At 42.1% G+C, this 20359-nt stretch overlaps 1 protein-coding gene across 1 annotated transcript in view; it reads right to left on the bottom strand.

Moving 5' to 3' along the window:
• Positions 1 to 20359, bottom strand: part of PLEKHH3 (pleckstrin homology, MyTH4 and FERM domain containing H3) — a 361278-nt gene that overhangs the window by 99973 nt on the left and 240946 nt on the right. The window contains exon 7 of the mRNA XM_089681295.1: positions 15689 to 15986. Within this exon, the coding sequence (XP_089537421.1) occupies positions 15689 to 15986 (298 nt within the window). The remainder of the gene's footprint in view (positions 1 to 15688; positions 15987 to 20359) is intronic.

Genomic DNA, 20359 nt, shown 5'->3' with positions numbered 1-20359 from the left:
TTACACCACACTTAGTTTTTTTGTGAAGGAGTCTGCGGGACCATGTACCGCAGACTCGTTCACGTAGGGGGGGGGGGCGGGATCTGGGGGCCCCCTTGTTAAAGGGGGCTTCCAGATTCTGATAAGCCCCCCGCCCGCAGACCCCCACAACCACCGGCCAGGGTTGTGGGGAAGAGGCCCTTGTCCTCATCAACATGGGGACAAGGTGCTTTGGGGGGGAGCCCCCCCTGCCTCAAAGCACCCCCCCATGTTGAGGGCATGTGGCCTGGTATGGTTCAGGAGGGGGGGGGGCGCTCGCTCGTCCCCCCCCTTTCCTGACCTGCCGGGCTGCATGCTCGGATAAGGGTCTGGTATGGATATTGAGGGGGACCCACGCTGTTTTTTTTTTAAATTTCAGCGTGGAGTTCCCCCTTAATACCCATACCAGACCTGAAGGGCTTGGTATGGATGAGAGGGGGGACCCACGCTGTTTTTTTTATTATTTATTTAATTCACGGAAATAATTTAAAATTCAGCTGTCAGTGGGAAACCCCGATGACAGCTGAAACATTCCTTCTGTCCCTGCAGAGAGCTCCGCTATTATATTTGACATTAAAAAGTATAGAGACTGCAACATTGTATCCATTTGTATCCATTCCGGATATAGATGTTTTTATTCGGATACAAATAGATACAATGTTGCAACCTTTTTACTTTTTAATGTCAAATATAATAGCGCAGCTCTCTGCAGGGACAGAAGTAATTACTTCGCTATTATATTTGCAGGCCGTAGATGGGGCGAAAATCGAACAATTTTTTTGCCATTGGTGGTAACGTCGGCCCATTGAACAACCGATTTTTTTTTTTTAAAACGGTCAGTTTTCGCCCCATCTAAGGCCTGCATTTTTCTTTTTCTTATTCTTTTTTTTTATTCTTTTTCTTGCAGGTCATGGCTCATGTGCAGATTATTTATCTGTTAAAAGATCAGCCAATTTGCCGATCATTGCAGCTAAAATCGGCCGATCTGCAAAATCGGCCAATTTTTATCCAAATTTACCAATTAAAAAAAGTTGCAAAATCCCCAAAAATGGCTGACCAATTAACCCACTAACGGGCTGAAAATCAGCCGATTTTTTTTGCGGACGATTTTAGACCCATGTAAAGCAGGCCATAGATGGGTCTAAAATCGGCCGATTTTTCTGCCGAAAAGAAAATCGAACGATTTTCGGGCCGTTAGTGGGTTAATTGGTCAGCTGTTTTTCGGGATTTTGGCACATTTTTTTTATCAGTAAATTTGGAACAAAAAATTTTCAACTTTACTGGTAAACAAAATATGCTAAAATCCCAAAAAATGGCTGACCAATTATCCCAATAATGGAAGAGGCCCTTGTCCCCATTAACATGGGGACAAGGTGCTTTGGGGGGGAGCCCCCCTTCCCCAAAGCACCCCCCCATGTTGAGGGCAGGTGGCCTGGTATAGTTCAGGAGGGGGGGCGCTCGCTCGTCCCCCCCCCTTTCCTGACCTGCCGGGCTGCATGCTCGGATAAGGGTCTGGTATGGATTTTGGGGGGATCCCCAAGCTGTTTTTTTTTATTTCAGCGTGGAGTTCCCCCTTAATATCCATACCAGATCCGAAGGGCTTGGTATGGATGGGAGGGGGGACCCCACGCTTTTTTTTTTTTTTTTTACATTCAGCTGTCAGTGGGGAACCCCGCTGACAGCTGAAACATTAACACATGGCTGTCGCTCCTACAATCCCGCATGAGTTATGTTATCAACTCATGCAGCATTTTAGTAGCGAAAACCAATGCAGCGCTCATGTTTCAGCTGTCGGCGGAGTTCCCCACTGACAGTTGATGTAAAAGTATTGCAGGGAATTATAAACAATTTGTAAAAAACCCGGCGTGGGGTCCCCCCTCCCATCCATACTAAGCCCTTCGGGTCTCGTATGGATGTTAAGGGGCAACTCCACGCTGAAATTAAATAAAAAACAGCATGGGGTACCCCCCAAAATCCATAACAGATACTTATCTGAGCATGCAGCCCAGCAGGTCAGGAAAGGGGGGGGGACAAGCGAGCGCCTCCCCCCCTCCTGAACCATACCAGGCCACATGCCCATACCAAATTATTCAAACATTTGTAAACAGACCAATTAACTGAAATGGTTTGGCATTTGTACCCCAAATATGACGTTCCCTGAGGCATTGGTAAACCGAGGTACGCCTGTATTAGTATTGCAATCCTTTGTATTGGGATACATAGAACCATCATACATGTGAATTGGCAACATAGCACAACATTTGTGTCACATTGGAGATATCTGGTAGTTACACTGAACTTGCCCAGGGACCTAAGATTGATTCACAGCACAGAAATACAGGCTGGATTAGCAATGTAGCTCCGTGGATTAGTGGTTAGCACTACTGCCTCACAACTCTAGGGTTGTCGGTTTGAATCCCAACCACGGCAAGGAAGTAGTATGATCTCCGTGTGTGGCTGTCTTCAAATAGATGTTCTGGCAACATCTTTGCTTTCTGTCTAAGTGATCCCTAAAATGTGAATTAGAATGAGGCCTTGTCTGTTGAAACACCTTCAAAGCTGCACCTTATGTGAATGTCATACAATGGGGTAAGATAAGAGCCTGGAGCACTAATAGATTTGATAATGATGGTTTACACTCAACCCACTTTTGTGAAGGATTTGGCAAGCAAAAAGCTGACAGAGAGAGAGAAGAGCGAGCCAGTGAGATGAAGAAGAGTGAGCGAGAAAAACATACTGAAGAGTGATAAAGAGAGACATACAGAAGAGTGAGCGAGAGAGAAGAGCGAGCCAGTGAGACAAAGAAGAGTGAGCGAGAGAGAAAAGACTTGGTTGGTGAATCCACACATCAAACTTGTCACAAATACTGGTATGGATTTTTCCACCAAATGCAAAGCAGACCGCACGCCTTCAAAGATTTATTTCCTTTGTTAATTCTCCTGCTTCGTTCACACTATATGCAAATGAAAATTACTGTTTAAGTTGCCAATTTTACTGTGTTTTCTAGAGAATTACTAACTAGTTGTGTTTTCAATTGTGTGTAGCATTGCGATTTCTATTTGAGTCTAGATGTTAAATTGCTAATAAATGGCCAAAATCTTCAAATACCTTTGAACTCTCACTGCAACAAATGGCGTACGTTAATACACTCACATTCACATTCATTATATCCAATATCAGGTACCATGTCAATTCACAAATCGCACCTGAAATTGCACACCCTGGATGCGACTTGTCATGCGATTGGCATGGCCAGCAACTTGCCCTTTGCATGGCAAATTGCACACAATGTTACTGGGGGCTAACACCACTGTCACATCTAATCCGATGCGGCAATTGCCCAACTTACAGTGAAGTTGCACGAGTTCACAATCCAATTGGATGTGAACAGAGCCTACAGTGGCCAATAGGGTGCGACTTGGTCTACGATTTGCAAGTCGCCTGTAATGCCAATTGCATGGCAATCGCAAACAATGTTACTGGGGGCTACCCGGTCACATTAAAGCAGATTTCTAAGTGGTGTTATTGACACCACAGTCACATCATGTGACTTGCATAGAAGTTGCATGATTTCAAAGTTAGGGTACATGGTGATTTCAAGTGCAATTTGCAAGACAATCGACACCGATCTCTCAGCAAATTGCATGAAAAGTAGTGTATTCATTACTCTATTATTACTTGCGGCTCCAACCAAGTTTGAACCACAACAATATGAACGCTCCAATAGCGTGCACATTGAGTGGGACTTGGCATGTGATTTGCACAACATGCAAGTTGTAAATCGTCTGCAAAGTCGCACCCTATTGTCTGCTATTAGAGCGACCACATGGGTGCGTTTCAAACACTGATTTCTATAGTAGTACATGTACTACTTTAGTGGCAATTTGCATAGAGATCTGTGTCAGATGTCTTGAAAATTGCATTAAAATGGTCAACTTTACTGTAAGTCGCAGGATTTGTAAATCAGCTTTGCCCAGAGTGTAATGTTTGGTGATGTTTGATTTCTGGAGTGTTTTGCCAATTGATGGGAAATTCACCATACTAGTCAAATCGATTTGTCATTTTCAGTATTGCATACAAGATGTGGTCATGTGACTGTCTTCACTCATGCGAGAATCTGGAGGGAATTGTGACCATAGTAGCAATAACGGTTCCAATTGGGGTTCCCTTTCACATCCCTGCTCAATGTTCTGTTGTATGCTGCACACGTACATTTCACTGTATATTTCTTTCTGATTTGTGGGGCCTGTATACCAAGGGTTAATGCAGGTAGGAAGCGGATTCATCAGGTGAAAACACTTTCACTGACCAAATTAAGGTCAGTGGTGGGTGTGGCTTCATTGGGTGTGGGGCCTTGTTTGGCGTGCTCCAAATACAACCTAGCTTATATAAAGACGTGCAGTAGGGAGTGATTTGGCCTGTTACTAGGCCGGGTGGTTTGTGACTAAGTCCTTGCTTGTAGTGGTTTGGGGGAAGAAGAGATTTTGTGCTGAATTGCCCCAGACACCACCCAGGCTGTGTTTGGAAGTGGGCTGGAAATGTTTGCATATTTTTGGCCTTGTAAAGTGTTTGTGTGTTATTGCACAATGATTGTGTTTTTTCTCTTTGCATTGAAAGCCTCACACATGTCAATCGTTTTGTTTAAAATCTGCTCTTGTTTTAATTTTGCTTGCTTATTTAGACTCCAATGCATTTTTCTGACAAACCTGCTGACAAATGTATGTGTAGGGGATTTGTAGAGGTGGGAGGGGATTTGTAGAGGTGGGAGGGTTTTTTTTCACATGCTTTGTTTTCTTGATATTTTGATCTGAAGACTTTTTTTTTTTGAATGGATCTTTATACTACGTGATTGTGTAAGTAAATCCTATGTGCATGAAAATGTTACTTGATTCATCTTCCCCTTTGTTTCCTGCTATAACCTGAGCACACACAGTTCACTAGAAGTATCTTTAGATTGTAAGCTCTTATGAGCAGGAGTGTTTTATTTTTGCCACATCAATCCTATTTTTGTGACTCACCAAGATATTGACTGTACCTACTTGTTCCTGCTGACCAAATAAATGACGATATATTTGATCAATAAATATTTGACCGATGTTTTTGTGTTTATTTTATGTTCAATATATGAACAACCTTAATAGTTACTTTGTATACTTATATAATCTGCTCAAATGTAGCTTGTAAGAGCGTGAATATGCAAGTGGGTGCAAACTGGCTTTTTCAAAACCAAAAAAAAAAAACCCACTTGCACCACAATATTATGTACTAATGAATGTCACATTCACTGTGCAGCCAGCTACAGGTTTTCTACAATTCGATTTACAGTAATAAAATAGTCCACACTTTGTTGATTTTTGGCCTTTGGCAACAAATATTAGCCAAGGTTAAAAAAAACAAATTAATAAGAAACACACATTTGCGAAAGCTATCATAGCCGCACATAAAAATGCGCGATTGCAAACAAATAAGCACCAAACAGGTGTCCGCATGGAGCATGAACGGCTATCCTGGAAGTCCGTCATCACGTGCGCGCGCACCCGGAAGTGGTTGTGGGGAGTGTAAGTGGATGACAAGTGGTTGGAGGTTTTGTGTTGGTTGAAAATTTTGATAACCTTATTGGCATTTGGACATGGCGAGAGCACAGTTATCAACTGAGGAGATGATCCTTATATGTACAGTAAGTGTGGCCATTGCAAACATGTTTATAACATGTGAGGGACAGGTAATTGCAATTTTGTGGGTGGGGCCTAGCAGAATCTCACTTGGTGCACATGCTACTTATCTGTACATTAGCTCCTGGGTATTGATGGGTCAATGATATTAACCACTTGCCTACTGGGTACTCCTACCCCCTTCCTGTCCTGGCCAATTTTCATCTTTCTGCACTGTTACCCTTTGAATGACAATTGTGCGGTCATGCCACATTGTACCCATCTTAAATTTATATCAGTTTTTTCAGACAAATAGAGCTTTCTTTGGGTGGTATTGACTTGCTGCTGTGTGTTTTACTTTTTGCTCGATAAACCACAAAATAGCTCATAATGAATAAAAGTCTGTTTATATTATAACATTTGGTAAACTGGTAATTTAGCAACACTGATGTGCGTTGATGAGGCAGCACTGGTGGGTGGCACTGCTGGCCACAGGTGGGCGGAACTGTTGGGTGGCACTGGTGGGCACTGATCATCGGGGCCGACCCCTGCTTTGATAACTGCTGGTTCTCGGCAGTACTTTCCACACATTCTGATAGCGTGATGAAAGTGCAGCCAAGACCCGGCAAATGCATTTCCCGGTGATCAGCGTGTCATTGGACATGGCTGATCACATGGTAAAAAGCCGCTGTGATTGGCCTTTACCACATCACGTGATCAGCTGTGTCCTTAGGACACAGCAATCACGGAGAGCGCGTTCTGCCAGGATGTCATATGACACCCTCCCAGAGCTGCCTGGATGCAGTGTAGCGTTATTCGGCTATCTGCGGTCGCCCAATAGGTAACCAGCTAGGCCTTCATGGCTAATCTTTGAATATCTGGACATGTATACTGCGTATAATGCATTACATTCTACAATGTGTTGGTGTACATGGTATTACAGTGTGCAATGCGTTGCTGGATTCTGCATGACAGTGGACAGCGTATCACAGTGTGCAATGCGTAGCTCCATCCTGCATGACAGTGTACAGTGCATTACAGTCTACAATGTGTGGGTGTACACGGTATCACAGTGTGCAATGCGTTGCTCCATCCTGCATGATAGTGTACAGTGCATTACAGTCTACAATGTGTGGGTGTACACGGTATTACAGTGTATTACAGTGTGCAATGCGTTGTACACTGCAGTGTGCACTAAAGCATTTTACACTCATGCACTGTACACACTAAAGCATTTTACACTCATGCACTGTACACACTAACGCATTTTACACTCATGCACTGTACACACTAACGTATTTGACATTTTTAGTGTGCAATGCGTTAGTGTGCAATGCCTTGGACAGTACAATACATGTGCATACCCTGAAAAAGGGTCCTGCACATTTTTGGCCCGGATGCGGTGCAATTTGAGGTGTGCAAAATGTTTGTCTCTAATTGCAACGCACACAAATTGCATGTGATTTGCCCAGGAGTGCGGTGTTAGACCACAATGCATGTATGTGAAGCCAGAATAAAAGGATGTGGATTTTGTCTACTTTTACTTGCGCATGTTAACATTATGTAAGTGCATTTTTTTTCTGTTTAACATGCTATAGAAATGCAACATGCATTTGGATGGAGTGTTTTTGTATGTGCATTTTGGAAGTATTCTAAACACACATTGACCCTAGGGCCACACCATATCTTATGCAGGCCATAGATGGGTCGAAAATTGGCCGATTTTTCGTCCGAAAATAAAATCGGCCGATTTTCGGATCGTTAGTGGGCTATTTGTTCGGCCGTTTTTCGGTATTTTGGCAGATTTTTTTTTTCGGTAAAGTTGGAAAAAAAAACGGCCGAATTTGCCGATCGGCCGATTTTCGCGGCAATGATGGGCAAATTGGCCGATTTTTTACTGATAAAAAATCTGCACATGAGCAGTGACCTGCAAGAGGAAGACAAAAAGAAGAAAAAGAAGAAGAGGATGAAGAAGAGGATGATGATGATGATGAAGAAGAAGAAGAGGATGATGATGATGAAGAAGAAGAGGATGAAGATGATGATGAAGAAGAAGAAGAGGATGATGATGAAGAAGAAGAAGAAGAAGAAGAAGAGGATGATGATGAAGAAGAAGAAGAAGAAGAAGAGGATGATGATGAAGAAGAAGAAGAAGAAGAAGAGGATGATGATGATGAAGAAGAAGAGGATGATGATGATGATGATGAAGAAGAAGAAGAGGATGATGATGATGATGATGAAGAAGAAGAAGATGAAGAAGAGGATGATGATGAAGAGGATGATGATGAAGAAGATGATGATGAAGAAGAAGAGGATGATGATGATGATGATGAAGAAGAGGATGATGATGATGATGATGATGATGAAGAAGAAGAGGATGATGATGATGATGATGATGAAGAAGAAGAGGATGATGATGATGATGATGATGATGAAGAAGAAGAGGATGATGATGATGATGATGATGAAGAAGAAGAGGATGATGATGATGATGAAGAAGAAGAAGAAGAAGAAGAAGAAGAGGATGATTAAGAGGATGATGATGAAGAAGAAGAGGATGATGATGAAGAAGAAGAAGAAGAAGAAGAAGAAGATGATGATGATGAAGAGGAGGATGATGATGAAGAAGAATAAGAGGATGATGATGAAGAAGAAGAAGAAGAGGATGATGATGATCAAGATGATGAAGAAGAAGAGGATGAAGATGAAGAGGAAGAAGAGGATGAAGAAGAAGAGGATGATGATGAAAAAGAAGAAGAGGATGATGATGAAAAAGAAGAAGAGGATGATGATGAAGAAGAAGAAGAAGAAGAAGAAGGATGAAAAATGAGAGGAATTCCAGTATGGCAAAAAGTGTCCCTGCAGAGAGCTCCGCTATTTCTTTGACAGTTCCTTGACATTTACAGCGGTTGCAACATTGTATCTATTTGTTTCCGAATAAAAACATCTGTATCCTAAATGGATACAAATAGATACATTGTTGCAACCGCTGTAAATGTCAAGGAACTGTCAAAGAAATAGCGGAGCTCTCTGCAGAGACACTTTTTGCCGGCTGTAGACGGGATGAAAATCGGCCGATTTTTTTTTTACCATTGCTGGCAATGTCGGCCGCTTGAACAACCAATTTTTCATTTTTTAAAAGAAAAATCGGCCGTTTTTCTCCCCGTCTATGGTCTGCATAAGCATTAGTGTGCCTGGGGGAGGGGGGGGACCTTTGGCCTTTCCAAACACAGTAGATGCTCCAAGAATGTTTCCTTGAACTCTTGAAATGGTTAAAAAGGAAAGACACTCTAGATAGCCTGCACTGAGAATTGACTGTCATGATGACGTGTCAATGATTATTTGCTCTCATTTTTCAGGAGTGGTACTGCTTGCGGTTGAAGCTGGTAGAAATCCACCTTCACGTCCTCCACTCACCTTCACTCGTGGCCAGTGGATATTTTGTGGCTGCAGGCAAGAACTGGCATCGAGGACCTGCATAATGACCCTGGCATGCCAGAGGTGGTTTGGAAGCAGCACAGCAATTTGACCATCCCTTTCCTCTATGTTGGTTTTAGGGGTGCAGAATTGCTTCTCGTTCGTGAACGGACTGTCGCCGGATATCAGAGTCCCCATATTTTCAAGATATGTTTTAGCCATGTTGGCTTATTTTTATGTTATTTTCCAAGTGTGTCGCACCTAACCGCACAGTAGTGTGGTGCCATGCGTATTTGTGGCTGTGAATGGGGCTGTTTTTAATAGACGTGTGTAGGTGCAACAACGTTTTCATCATGGTACCTGCGCACATCTACATAGGGCATTGCATTTCTTTGCTGTGCTGGAAAATGTGTGTTCTTGCATGCGTTTCTGCACCACCAATGGTGTGAACAAGTCCTAAGGGCTGGTTCACACTATAGAAACAGTCTAGATGTGTTCCTGATGGGTTTTTTTCATGCCCTTTTGGCATGCATGTTTAGTGTGTTCCAGTACATTTTGAATGCGTTTTGGACATGTTTACATTGCATTTTTATATCCCTTCCACTTATTTTTTTCTATTTTCTTTGTATTCAATGTAGTTAGGGACATGTGCGTTTTAGTACATTCAAGGACGTTTCAATGTGTTCCAGTACAGTTCTGTGCAGAAACAATGCAGCGTGGTCAACTTTGTTTACAGCACCTGCAATGCACTGAAAATGCAAGTGCTGATGTGAACTATGACATTGACAACCATATAACCTTCTTTCTGTGCGTTTGTGATGCCGAAAAAGCAACTGAAACACATGTAGTGTGAACTGGCCCTAAAGTTTATTAGAGGTCAGGGAACGGGGCTGACCAGGAATTGTGAATTCAATCAGACTAGTGGTGAGATACAATCAGCAATTGTATAATAATGTGAGATCTGAGCTGTAGCTGATAGAAAATGAGACACATTCACTTGATCAGTAAATAGATAGTTAAAGAGTGGGGCGGTGATCCATAGATTTGCATATGGGACAGGTGATGGCGGGGTGGGGGAGGGGGTCAAGTTGTATAAGGAGACAGATTTAAAAGAGAAAAATGTTACAATGAAATATACACGGCATGAAAATGGCACATTTCCTAATTGGCAGAAGAGTACATTCATCCACTTTCTAGTCATTAGGCAAAATCATAATTGTTTGATCAATATTCCTGGCACTGACACAACCCAGAAAATTGATCTCCATTTTTTAGGATGTAGCCATGACCGGGATTAGAACCCATGACCCAAGTGCTGTAAGTTCTGAGCTCTAACCACTAATCCACTGTGGGAGACACAGTTTGAGCTATAATGTAGAATAGTTCCATTGTTTGAAAATGATAAAGCGAGCGCTGGTCAAATGATATAGACTACTAAAATGGTATTACACAAGATAAATATAACCACGAACAGTAGTGCATGAACTCGTGAAAGGTCATCCACCCCTGTGACAGTGTACTACACTATTGAGCACCTTTCTGGCTCCTGTGGCTGAGCTAATTCCTCCCCAGGACCATTTGGGCACCCACCCTGATGGATGGATGGATGGCTGGAGCTGGATGACTAACCCATAACTGCCAGCATACCGCTGCACCCCCAGATGTGTGGAGTGTATAACCCATACACATTAATACTTTTGTTCTGGTGAGTGTAGACCAGTCCCAAGGGTGGTTTACCTTTCACGAGTTCATGCACTACTGTCCGTCACGGAGAGACCACACGTGCCATTCATAGGCACTCTCTGAGTTGGTACTCTCACACGAAGGACATTCCATTATTCAGGAATGATTCTATGAACTTATTTTAGCACCATTTACAATATTACATCATTGTTGCAATTCTTTGCACTTTTTGGTTTTTACATGCGTTCATTATTGATCACATGCATTTATAGCGCTGCACTTGTCTTTACCATAGAATAGTTACGTGATTAAAGAGAATGAAGATATATAATTATATTGGGAAATTAGAAGTATATAAATTATTTGAGATATAAGTGTGTAAATGTTTAACATTTGAGTACAGAATGTATGACATTCATTAGTAAATGCATTAGTTTCCTGATCATTTTGGAGACACAGCAAGAAAATAAATAGAAGAAAATAGAAAATTCTAATACAGGTGTACAGGTGTATTTATAACATTCTAAGAATTCTTTTGCCATCATGAAAACGCCAATGTAAATAAAGCCCGCGCTTGTGCGCCATCTAGCGAACATATCCGGTATTGCACCTAAAAATGTGCCAGTGATAGCAAAGTAGTCAATAGACGCTCGTCAATGAGCTTGCTAGACGCTGGTCAGACGACTGATTGATTGACCGGAGTCTGCCTGAATGGTCAGTCTCTGCTATTACACTCACATCTTAGTGAATCAGGGCCAATAAGTCTATGGTCCAACAATATATAATCCAATCTTGAGTACATCTCATGTGCATGAGAATAAAACGTATAGTCTCTCTCCTTCATATGCTTAATTTTCCATATATCTACAAGTTGACATTGATATTTTTTTTTTAAAGATTTCAGAGACCTACTACCATCCCTCTGCACGTGTGATGTCATATCTATCTGAGGATCCATGCAAAAGATTAAAATCTCCCGCCACAATTAGGCTACCTTTCTTGAAATGCAATAATTTCCTCAGAGTATTTTTTAGGAACTCCTCCGGTTTCTTATTCGGGCAATAGATATTTGCTAATGTACACTCCCTTTCCTGTAATTTCCCTTTCAGAAACAGAAATCTCCTTTCCGGATCTACCAATCTATCTTCCAAATTAAACCTATTTTTCGCAAAACCTATTGCAACTCCCTTAGCTTGTTTGATTGGGGAATCTGTATAGAATCATATTGGATAATATTTGGAATTTAATTTCACATTTGCTTCTCGTTCTAAATGTGTCTCCTGTAAAAAAAAACACTGAAGAAAATCTATCCTGAATTTCTTTGAAAATCCTAAATTTCTTCCCAAAGCTATTTAATCCTTTAACTAATAAATTATTGATTGTGTCGCGCTCCACCTACTAAAAATAAGATATTTAGAATATTTTAACCATGCATATCATGCACTACTGTGTTAAATAATAAATAATGTGAGTATATATTATTCCATGATAGTATAAAATAAATAAAATAAAAAACCTCTGTGCTACAATTAATTATTGAACAATATTAATAAATATATTATAAAAATGAAATCAATAATGTGAAAAAACTCTAATAAATATAATAGAATTCCATATCGGTGACATTAAATAAGAAACCACCATTTAAAGTGACATATATGTGCAAAACACAATGTGTAGGTGCAAAATACATCAATAAATTAATAGTGATTAATGATAAATGATGAATATTATAAAATAAAAATAAAGAATGAATGTGAAATATGAAAAATTAATGTCAAATAATAAATAAAAACCTCTATATAATCTTACTGTGCAAGTGATATTATATATTCACCTCACTTGTACAGCCCAAAGTTCTAAATGGAGCTATATATTTATTGTCCTTAGCTAGACACAATGTGAATGTCCCAATTTTGATCTTTATATATTGTGAACAATATATATATTGCTATTGAGATGGACTGTAATATTACTCTCCTTCCACTAGGTGGCCTCCCAGATTCTTCTGAGCTGTAAGGGCTAGGTGGATGGATACGGATATCCCCCTCGTCCTGTGGGGGGTCAATCTCCTATCTCCTCTTCTCCCCTTTTGCTCCTCCAGTTTAGACCATGTAAAAGAAGAATTCCCACATAGTGCTTTATCTTTCAAAAAAGACTTTACTTTGTCTCCGGTAAAATGCGCACTTACATTTCTCAAGACAATAGAGAGCGGGTTTCAATGTGTGCCCATGCACAATAACAGTACTCGCCGTTCTACTGACAGGTGGCGTCGTGACGTCAGAGCCCCTCCCCTACGCGTTGCGCCACAGGGTCACGTGGCTTCCTCAGGGGGATTCAATAGGACGCCATGCCTAGCTGGTGCCTAGCTCAGTTACAGTACTAATGGTGTTAAGTCAGAGTAAAGTAAGGGTGCTCTCTAATAAGCCCTATGCAAATAATATAAGCAATGTGTTTAACTTGTGAACACATTGCATATGTATAAGTAATATCTGGCCCCACTGAGATGGCCGCTTCCATGCGGACTTCGAGAAAATGGCGCTGGAACGGCCTATATAAAGATAGCAGCGTTATGGCGCCCTATTGAATCCCCCTGAGAAAGCCACGTGACCCTGTGGCGCAACGCGTAGGGGAGGGGCTCTGACATCACGAAGCCACCTGTCAGAACGGCGAGTACTGTTATTGTGCATGGGCACACATTGAAACACGCTCTGTATTGTCTTGAGAAATGTAAGTGCGCATTTTACCGGAGACAAAGTAAAGTCTTTTTTGAAAGATAAAGCACTATGTGGGAATTCTTCTTTTACATGGTCTAAACTGGAGGAGCAAAAGGGGAGAAGAGGAGATAGGAGATTGACCCCCCCCAGGACGAGGGGGATATCCGTATCCATCCACCAAACCTGTTTTTGACAGGTACCCGCTCCCACTTCCGGCTCAGTTTGCCATGGTGAAGTGGGCCAGAAGTTTGGTCCTCTCCTCTCTCCAGCAGTCTCCTGGGAACTTTTTGTCAGGGTCCTGTGCACAGCAGAAGTTCTGGCGTTTCTGCCAATACTCTACATGGCCGCAGAAGGAAACCTCAGCCTTAGTCTGGTGCCAGACGGCGTTTATAAGGAGACTCATCACTTCCTCTGGTTGCTGGATGATCTCTAGCTCCCTGTGGTTTGTTCCAGTTTCCTACTTCCTGTTTCCTGTGACTTCCTGATTCCGACCCGGCTTGTACTTGGACCTGTCTTGACTAACCAACAAACATCCAAATCCCGAAAGGCTTGCATACCACGCACAGGCGTCTCCAGTCTGCAGACCTATCTCCGTGCACCAGCTGTGCTCTTGAGTGGACCACCAACCAGCACTCCTACAGGCAACCTGTGCAACTTTGGGCCTGACTCCCGCTGTCCCACTCTCAGGGGAGTCTGGAACTTAGCCGCAAGAGAAGCCCTCTCTCCATTGGCCTCCATCACCAGGTATGTGATACTTTCACAGGTCCCAGAAGACTGCCAGACCAATCAGGAGGCACAGCAGGACTTGTACATGCGCGGTGGGCACCAGGCTGTGAAGCCGCAAGCTGTCACAGCCTGGTGACCACAGTTGAGATGCTGGCGCCGTGCAGGAAAGAAGGGACGGCTGGACTCTGGGACAGTTAAGTATGTGTTTATTAACCACTTCCTGTCCGTCCTATAGCAGTAATACTGCTACAGGGCGGCATGGATGCGCAAAATCACGTATATATATATGTAACTTTGCATTTCCAGGTAGGGGGCGCATGCGCCCTACCTGCACCGGTATTTACGTCCTTGGCTATCATGGAGCATTACCGACGGAGGGAAAGAACTGTAAGTAAACAATACAGTTCTCTATCGTCAGCTCCTGCATAAAGCTATGCATGGCTTTGCAAACAGCTGGAACTCCACGTTAGGGTGATGTGAGATTCTAGATGGGCATAGATTTCCCTATATAATCTACTGTGTGCTGGAGCCTTGCACCACTGGTAGTTGTTTTTTGTTTTTGTACTTCTTTTGGTACAGTAGTGTTTGTACAACTTTTTTCTTTCTCTGTTTTATAAAGTGCAGGATATGCATAATACTTAAAAAAAAACAAACAAAAATACCCCAAACAATTGGCAGTTAAAGTAGCACAGTGTTGAATAGCAAAAAATGCTCTGGTTATGAAGAGGGTAAAACCTTCCAGAAGTCAAGTGGTTAAAGAAAGAGAAGCTTTTCTTGTCATGAAATAAGTAGGGAACTGTTACAATCTCTGTTACCACCTTTAGATTTGTTCTGGGAAGCACTATCAGGCAGTGATGGGAAATACAAAAGTTTACATTTGTTACGGGAATGGGAACTGAGGGGAACTCTTTCAGTGGAGACACTTGTTCCAGTGACAACTGAAGAAAAAGAGTTTCCCATCACTTTGGAGCAATTTCCTGTTCCTCTAGTTATGTCACTGGGAAGTGATAGCTATTTGTCCAATGTGACTCAGACAGCAAATAAAAAATATGGTGGGGTGGTGTTGACTATAGCCTTCTCTACCAAAGCTACACAATGCTTAGTTATAGATACAGTTATAGATACAGTTATAGATACAGACTATAGCCTTCTCTACCAAAGCTACACAATGCTTAGTTATAGATACAGTTATAGAATAATCTCCAGTATACCCCATTTGTTAATAAATTAATGAGACTTACAAATTTTGTTTTGAGATACAAAAGCCATATGGCTTTTAACAGCATCATAGAGCCTACCTGTGATAAAAGTAAGTGTCCCTGAAGTTCTCTTATGACTTGTTCACCACCAGTACAACTATATATGGGGATTCCAACAAGGTTAAGAGCTCAGAATGTAACTCTGTTCTAGAGTCCCATTTTTCCTAACCATGAAATAATTGAATCATCCATAATTCTTAATGTATTAATATCTTACCTGTGTAAGTGGGCCTGGAGAAAACGCAGGACAGCAGGGCTGGGCAAGTAAGTGCAACTCATACAGGTAAGTATCTGCCAGTATCTAAGGTTAGACAAACTTCCAGGTTCTGGGGGGTCAGTGGTTTGCTTGATAACTTGGCAGTAAATCTCATCTCGTAGAGGTTGTAGGTCTAGGCATGTCTGGAGGATCCCCTGCATCAGTGGTACTGGATCTTTTTCAATCTCCATTTGTTGGAGAGAATTGAAGAGCTTCACTGCCTCATCCTGCAAAGCTGTGTAACCCTTGACATTATGGACTAGAAAAAAAAAAGAAATATAACAGTAAATAAGGTAAGCTACTTAAAGGAACATACTTTAAAACACAATCTGGTAAGAAAATTGAAAAAAACAGGACAAGAAAAGTAAGAAAGAGAAAGGATAGGTAGAGGAATGACAGAAGGGGAAAGGAAATGGAAAATAACAGTAAAAAAGGGAGGGGAATTAAAAGAAATGAATTTCCAAAATCTAGAAAGAGTATAATTTGAAAAATACAAGGTGACACACAGCTTTCTAATGGATTTGCTCCAGCCAGAGGGTCTTCTGGCATCAGTGGACTTAAAGGATACCTGTCTACATGTCCCATTCTCCTTCCTCATTGGAGTTTTTTTGCGGTTTGCAATTGAAAGTCTGCATTTTTCAGTTAGTGGTGCTGCTTTTTGATCTGTCCATGGTTCTGTAAGTATTTGCGTCTCATTATCTAGGCCATTTGAGGGTCCAGGGGGTACCTATTTTGGGTTACCTGGAAGATTTGCTGATTGGAATTAATCCCTTCAGCAGCTGGAGTACAAATCCTATCTCACAGTTTGCACCTTGTAGGGGTTGGATGGGCTCTCAGTTTTCCTGAGCTCACATTGCTTATGACCCTTTATCACAACAGTAGTTAGCAGTAATTCCAAGGTTGAAGCAATTGGGATTCCTGCACGACATGTGCAGGCAAAGGCAGTTCTTCCTCTAGGGGGCTCTGCGACTCAGAGATCAGATGTCTTCCCTCAGAACTCTGAGGTATCCCTCGATGCCTCTCTTCATGGAAGTATTCTGGAAGGTGGTTGCCTAGTTCGAGGTAGTTCCTTTTGCCCAATTCCACTGCAGGCTTCTGCAACAGCATGTCCTGTCTAGGCAGGACAGTAGTACTCACTTATTGGATTCTCTAATGTTTCCAGGTCCTAGCACTCTATGATTTCTAGAGTGGTGGATAGCTCCAATGAGATTGGAGAAAAGGAAATCTTTTCTCCCCTTTTTTCCTGGAAGATAATAATAATGAACACCAGCCAGTTAGGATGGGGAGGAGCCTGGGGTCACTTGTCAGTGCAGGGGACCTGGTCCCCACAGGAAAAGACTTTACCCATTAACATGCTGGAACTTTGGGCAATCTGCACTGGTCAGATCAGCTGAGGAGAATCCTGGTGGGGGTCCAGTCGGATGGTGTCATGGCTGTGGCATATAGTAATCACCAAGGAGGTACCAGGAGCCATATCAAGTAGAGGTTAATCTCTTCCTGTCTTGGGCAGAACTCCGCGTCCCCGCTCTATCAACAGCTCACATTCCAGGGATAGAGAATTAGCAGGTGGATTACCTCAGGCATTGGCAATTGTCTCCAGGTTAATGGGTCCCTCCATTCCGGAGTTGTTCAGAGCACTCTTTTCACGGGTCACATGCCTGATGTGGATCTGATAGTATTCAAGTTCAATGCAAAGTTAGACAAGTTTGTCTCCAGGACCAGGGATCCTCAGGCATTGAAGTAGATGGCCTGGTGATGCTGGGGGACAGGTTCTCTCTGATTTATACCTTTTCTACTGTGCAGTGTATTCCACGCCTGTTACGCAGAAGGTTTACAGGTTCTAGTAGCACCACCTTGGCCCAGGAAAACAGTTTGCTGACATAGTAAATATGTCAGAGGGTGATCCCTGGCTTATTGTGGCTCACCAGGACCTTTAGGCACAAGGTCCAATTGTTCTTCTTTCCTTATGGTGACTGGCTTTAAAGGCTTGGATATTGAAGCTGAATTCCTGAAGGATAGAGGAGTGTCAGAGGCAGTCATTTCCACACTTTTGAAGGCTAGAAAGGCTACGTCAAGCAAAATTTGCCATAGGACCTGAAAATCTTACGGGGGGCATGGTGCAATGCTAGGAAGCTGCATCCTTGCAAGTTATGTTGTGGGCTGGAGTTTGGCTTTTTTTCTCCAATTTGGGGTAGATATGATGCTGGCCATGGGTACGATAAAGGGAGTTTTCAGCCTTGGATACTTTCAAAGCCCCATTTCTTCTCTTTTTGGTGCATATTTCTGTTCAGGGTGTCAAACGCACAGTGCATCCAAGTCAGATCACCTTTGTCCTAATGGGACTTCAGTTTGGTGTTGTCAGTTTTACAGAGACCATCTCTGAACCGGTTCACGGCATTCCATTCGTTCTTTTTTTTCTTGGAGAGTTTCAGGATGGGTGTTTCTTTCTTGCAAAGAACCGTTTTTTGATACTCTGCTATAAAAAGGGTGATTGCCAAAGACTGTTCAAATTTTCATCTTAACCACTTCAAGTCCGGATACTTTTACCCCCTTCCTGTCCATGCCAATTTTCAGCTTTCAGCGCTATCACACTTTGAATGACAATTGCATGGTCATGCAACACTGTACCCATATGAATATTTTAGCATTTTTTGAGACAGATAAAGCTTTATTTTGGTTGTATTCATTCACCACTGGACTTTTTATTTATTTTTTTTGCTATATAAATGAAAAAGTCTAAACATTTTGAAGTGTTTTTGCTAATAAATAATATTTCATCATAAATCGTGGCCAAAATTTATTCAGTTATTTTTTTAGTAAAAAAAAATAACCCAAATTAGTTTATAACAAAAAATTATAATTTAATTTTTTTTTTAAATATTATTATTTATGGGTTTTTCTACATACTGTCACCCTAGCAGTACAGTGTCAACATGGTGACACTGTACTACTTGTGGGGGGTGATGAAGATTTTTTTTTTTTTTACACTGATTGCTTTTACACCCATAAAGGCTGTAAAAGCAATAATTTCTTCTTCTCTCTGACTGCATTCTTGCAGCCATTGAGAAATACTGTGTGAGCTGTGATTGGTAACAGCTTGTCACATGGTACAGGGCAGTTGTGAATAGCCTTGTACCATGTGACCTCTGTGATCATTCACAGATTTCACACGTAGTAAGCAATGATGTCAGAAGTGACATCTTGCTTACTACTCTGCATGTGTTCACTGATTGGCCAGTCAGTGATCACATGATCGGGACCTCGCACAGAGGTCCCATATGACGATCGGAGGACACAGTGGGCACTGGATTGCGGTGCTGCGCGCTCCCAGGGAGCATGCACAAGCAGGCGGCGGGGAGGCCGTTTATAAACGCCCACCCGTCCCTGCACTGCCACTGTCCTGTTGTTTATATACAACAGCCGGACGGGAAGTGGTTACTCATCATATTGTTTTGTCTCCTTTTTTTCCCAGGCCTCAATCGCCAGGGGACAAAGCTCTTCAAACATTAGAAGTGGTTCAGGCTTTCAAAATGTATTTGAAAGTGTCTGCTGCAATCAGGCAGCTGGATTCATTGTTTATCCTTCCTGAAGTCCTAGGAAGAGTCAGGTAGATACGAAGTTGACCACTTCCCGGAGGATTCATCAGTTTATTGCTCAAGCCTATGGCTTGATGGATAAAGTTTCACCTTTTCAAGTGAAAGCTCACTCTACCAGAAGTGTTGGGCTATCCCTCATTAGGCATCAGTGTCTTAAGTTTGCAAGGCTGCGACCTGGGCCTCGGTACACACCTTTACAAGGTTTTTACCAGGTGGACACAAGGGCTGCTGAGGATATTGCTTTTGCCTACGGTGTTTTGCAGGCTGTAATGTAGTTTCTTTGAGCCTGACAATAGCTACTGTCCCCCCCACCCCTCCCCTCATGTGGACATCCCAGGTAGTCATGATTTACAACCTGCTCTGTGTTGCCTGATGTACGAAAAAGAAAATAGGATTTTTGTACTTACCTGTAAAATCCATTTCTTGGAGTACATCATACATAGAGGTTCCTCCCCTCTTTTGGGGGGGTTCATTGCTTGCTACAAAACTAAAGTACTTTCTGTTTGGGAGGGATTATGTAGGGCTGTCATTGTGCTACAGTGGATATAAAAAGTCTACACACCCCTGTTAAAATGTCAGGTGTCTGTGATGAGACAAAGATAAATAATTTCAGAACTTTTTCCACCTTTAATGTAACCTATAAACTGTACAACAAACTGAAATCTTTTAGGTGGCGGGAAGTAAGGTGGAAGCTGGGTGTCCAGGTCACCCGTGCCTTTAAGGAGGGGTGGGCTCACCCAGGCTCACCTGCCCTCAGTCTATCCATTATGATACATGTGTTTCTACTATGGAGGCTCTCAAAATCTATAGAGTTAGGAACTGCAGAATATTCGGGTGCTATGAAGAGGCTCTGCAGTTTTCAAATGTATTTGCAAATGTGTGCAAACTAACCCGTTTTTAATGCAAATTGTTAGACAGGACAATTAAGTTGGTTGGAAAGTTGAACTGGGAATTTTTCTCTTTTACTGTTTGACATGTTTCGCCCTTCCATGTGCTCCATTCTGTGTAGGCCAGTTATAGACTGAGGCAGTAACCA

The sequence above is a fragment of the Staurois parvus genome, unplaced genomic scaffold, assembly GCF_062004578.1.
Source record: "Staurois parvus isolate SC_StPar_1 unplaced genomic scaffold, SC_StPar_1.0 ptg000263l, whole genome shotgun sequence".
Lineage (NCBI taxonomy): Eukaryota > Metazoa > Chordata > Amphibia > Anura > Ranidae > Staurois > Staurois parvus.
Note: the sequence above shows the minus strand (reverse complement) of the source record. Positions and strands in the feature narration are given on the sequence as shown.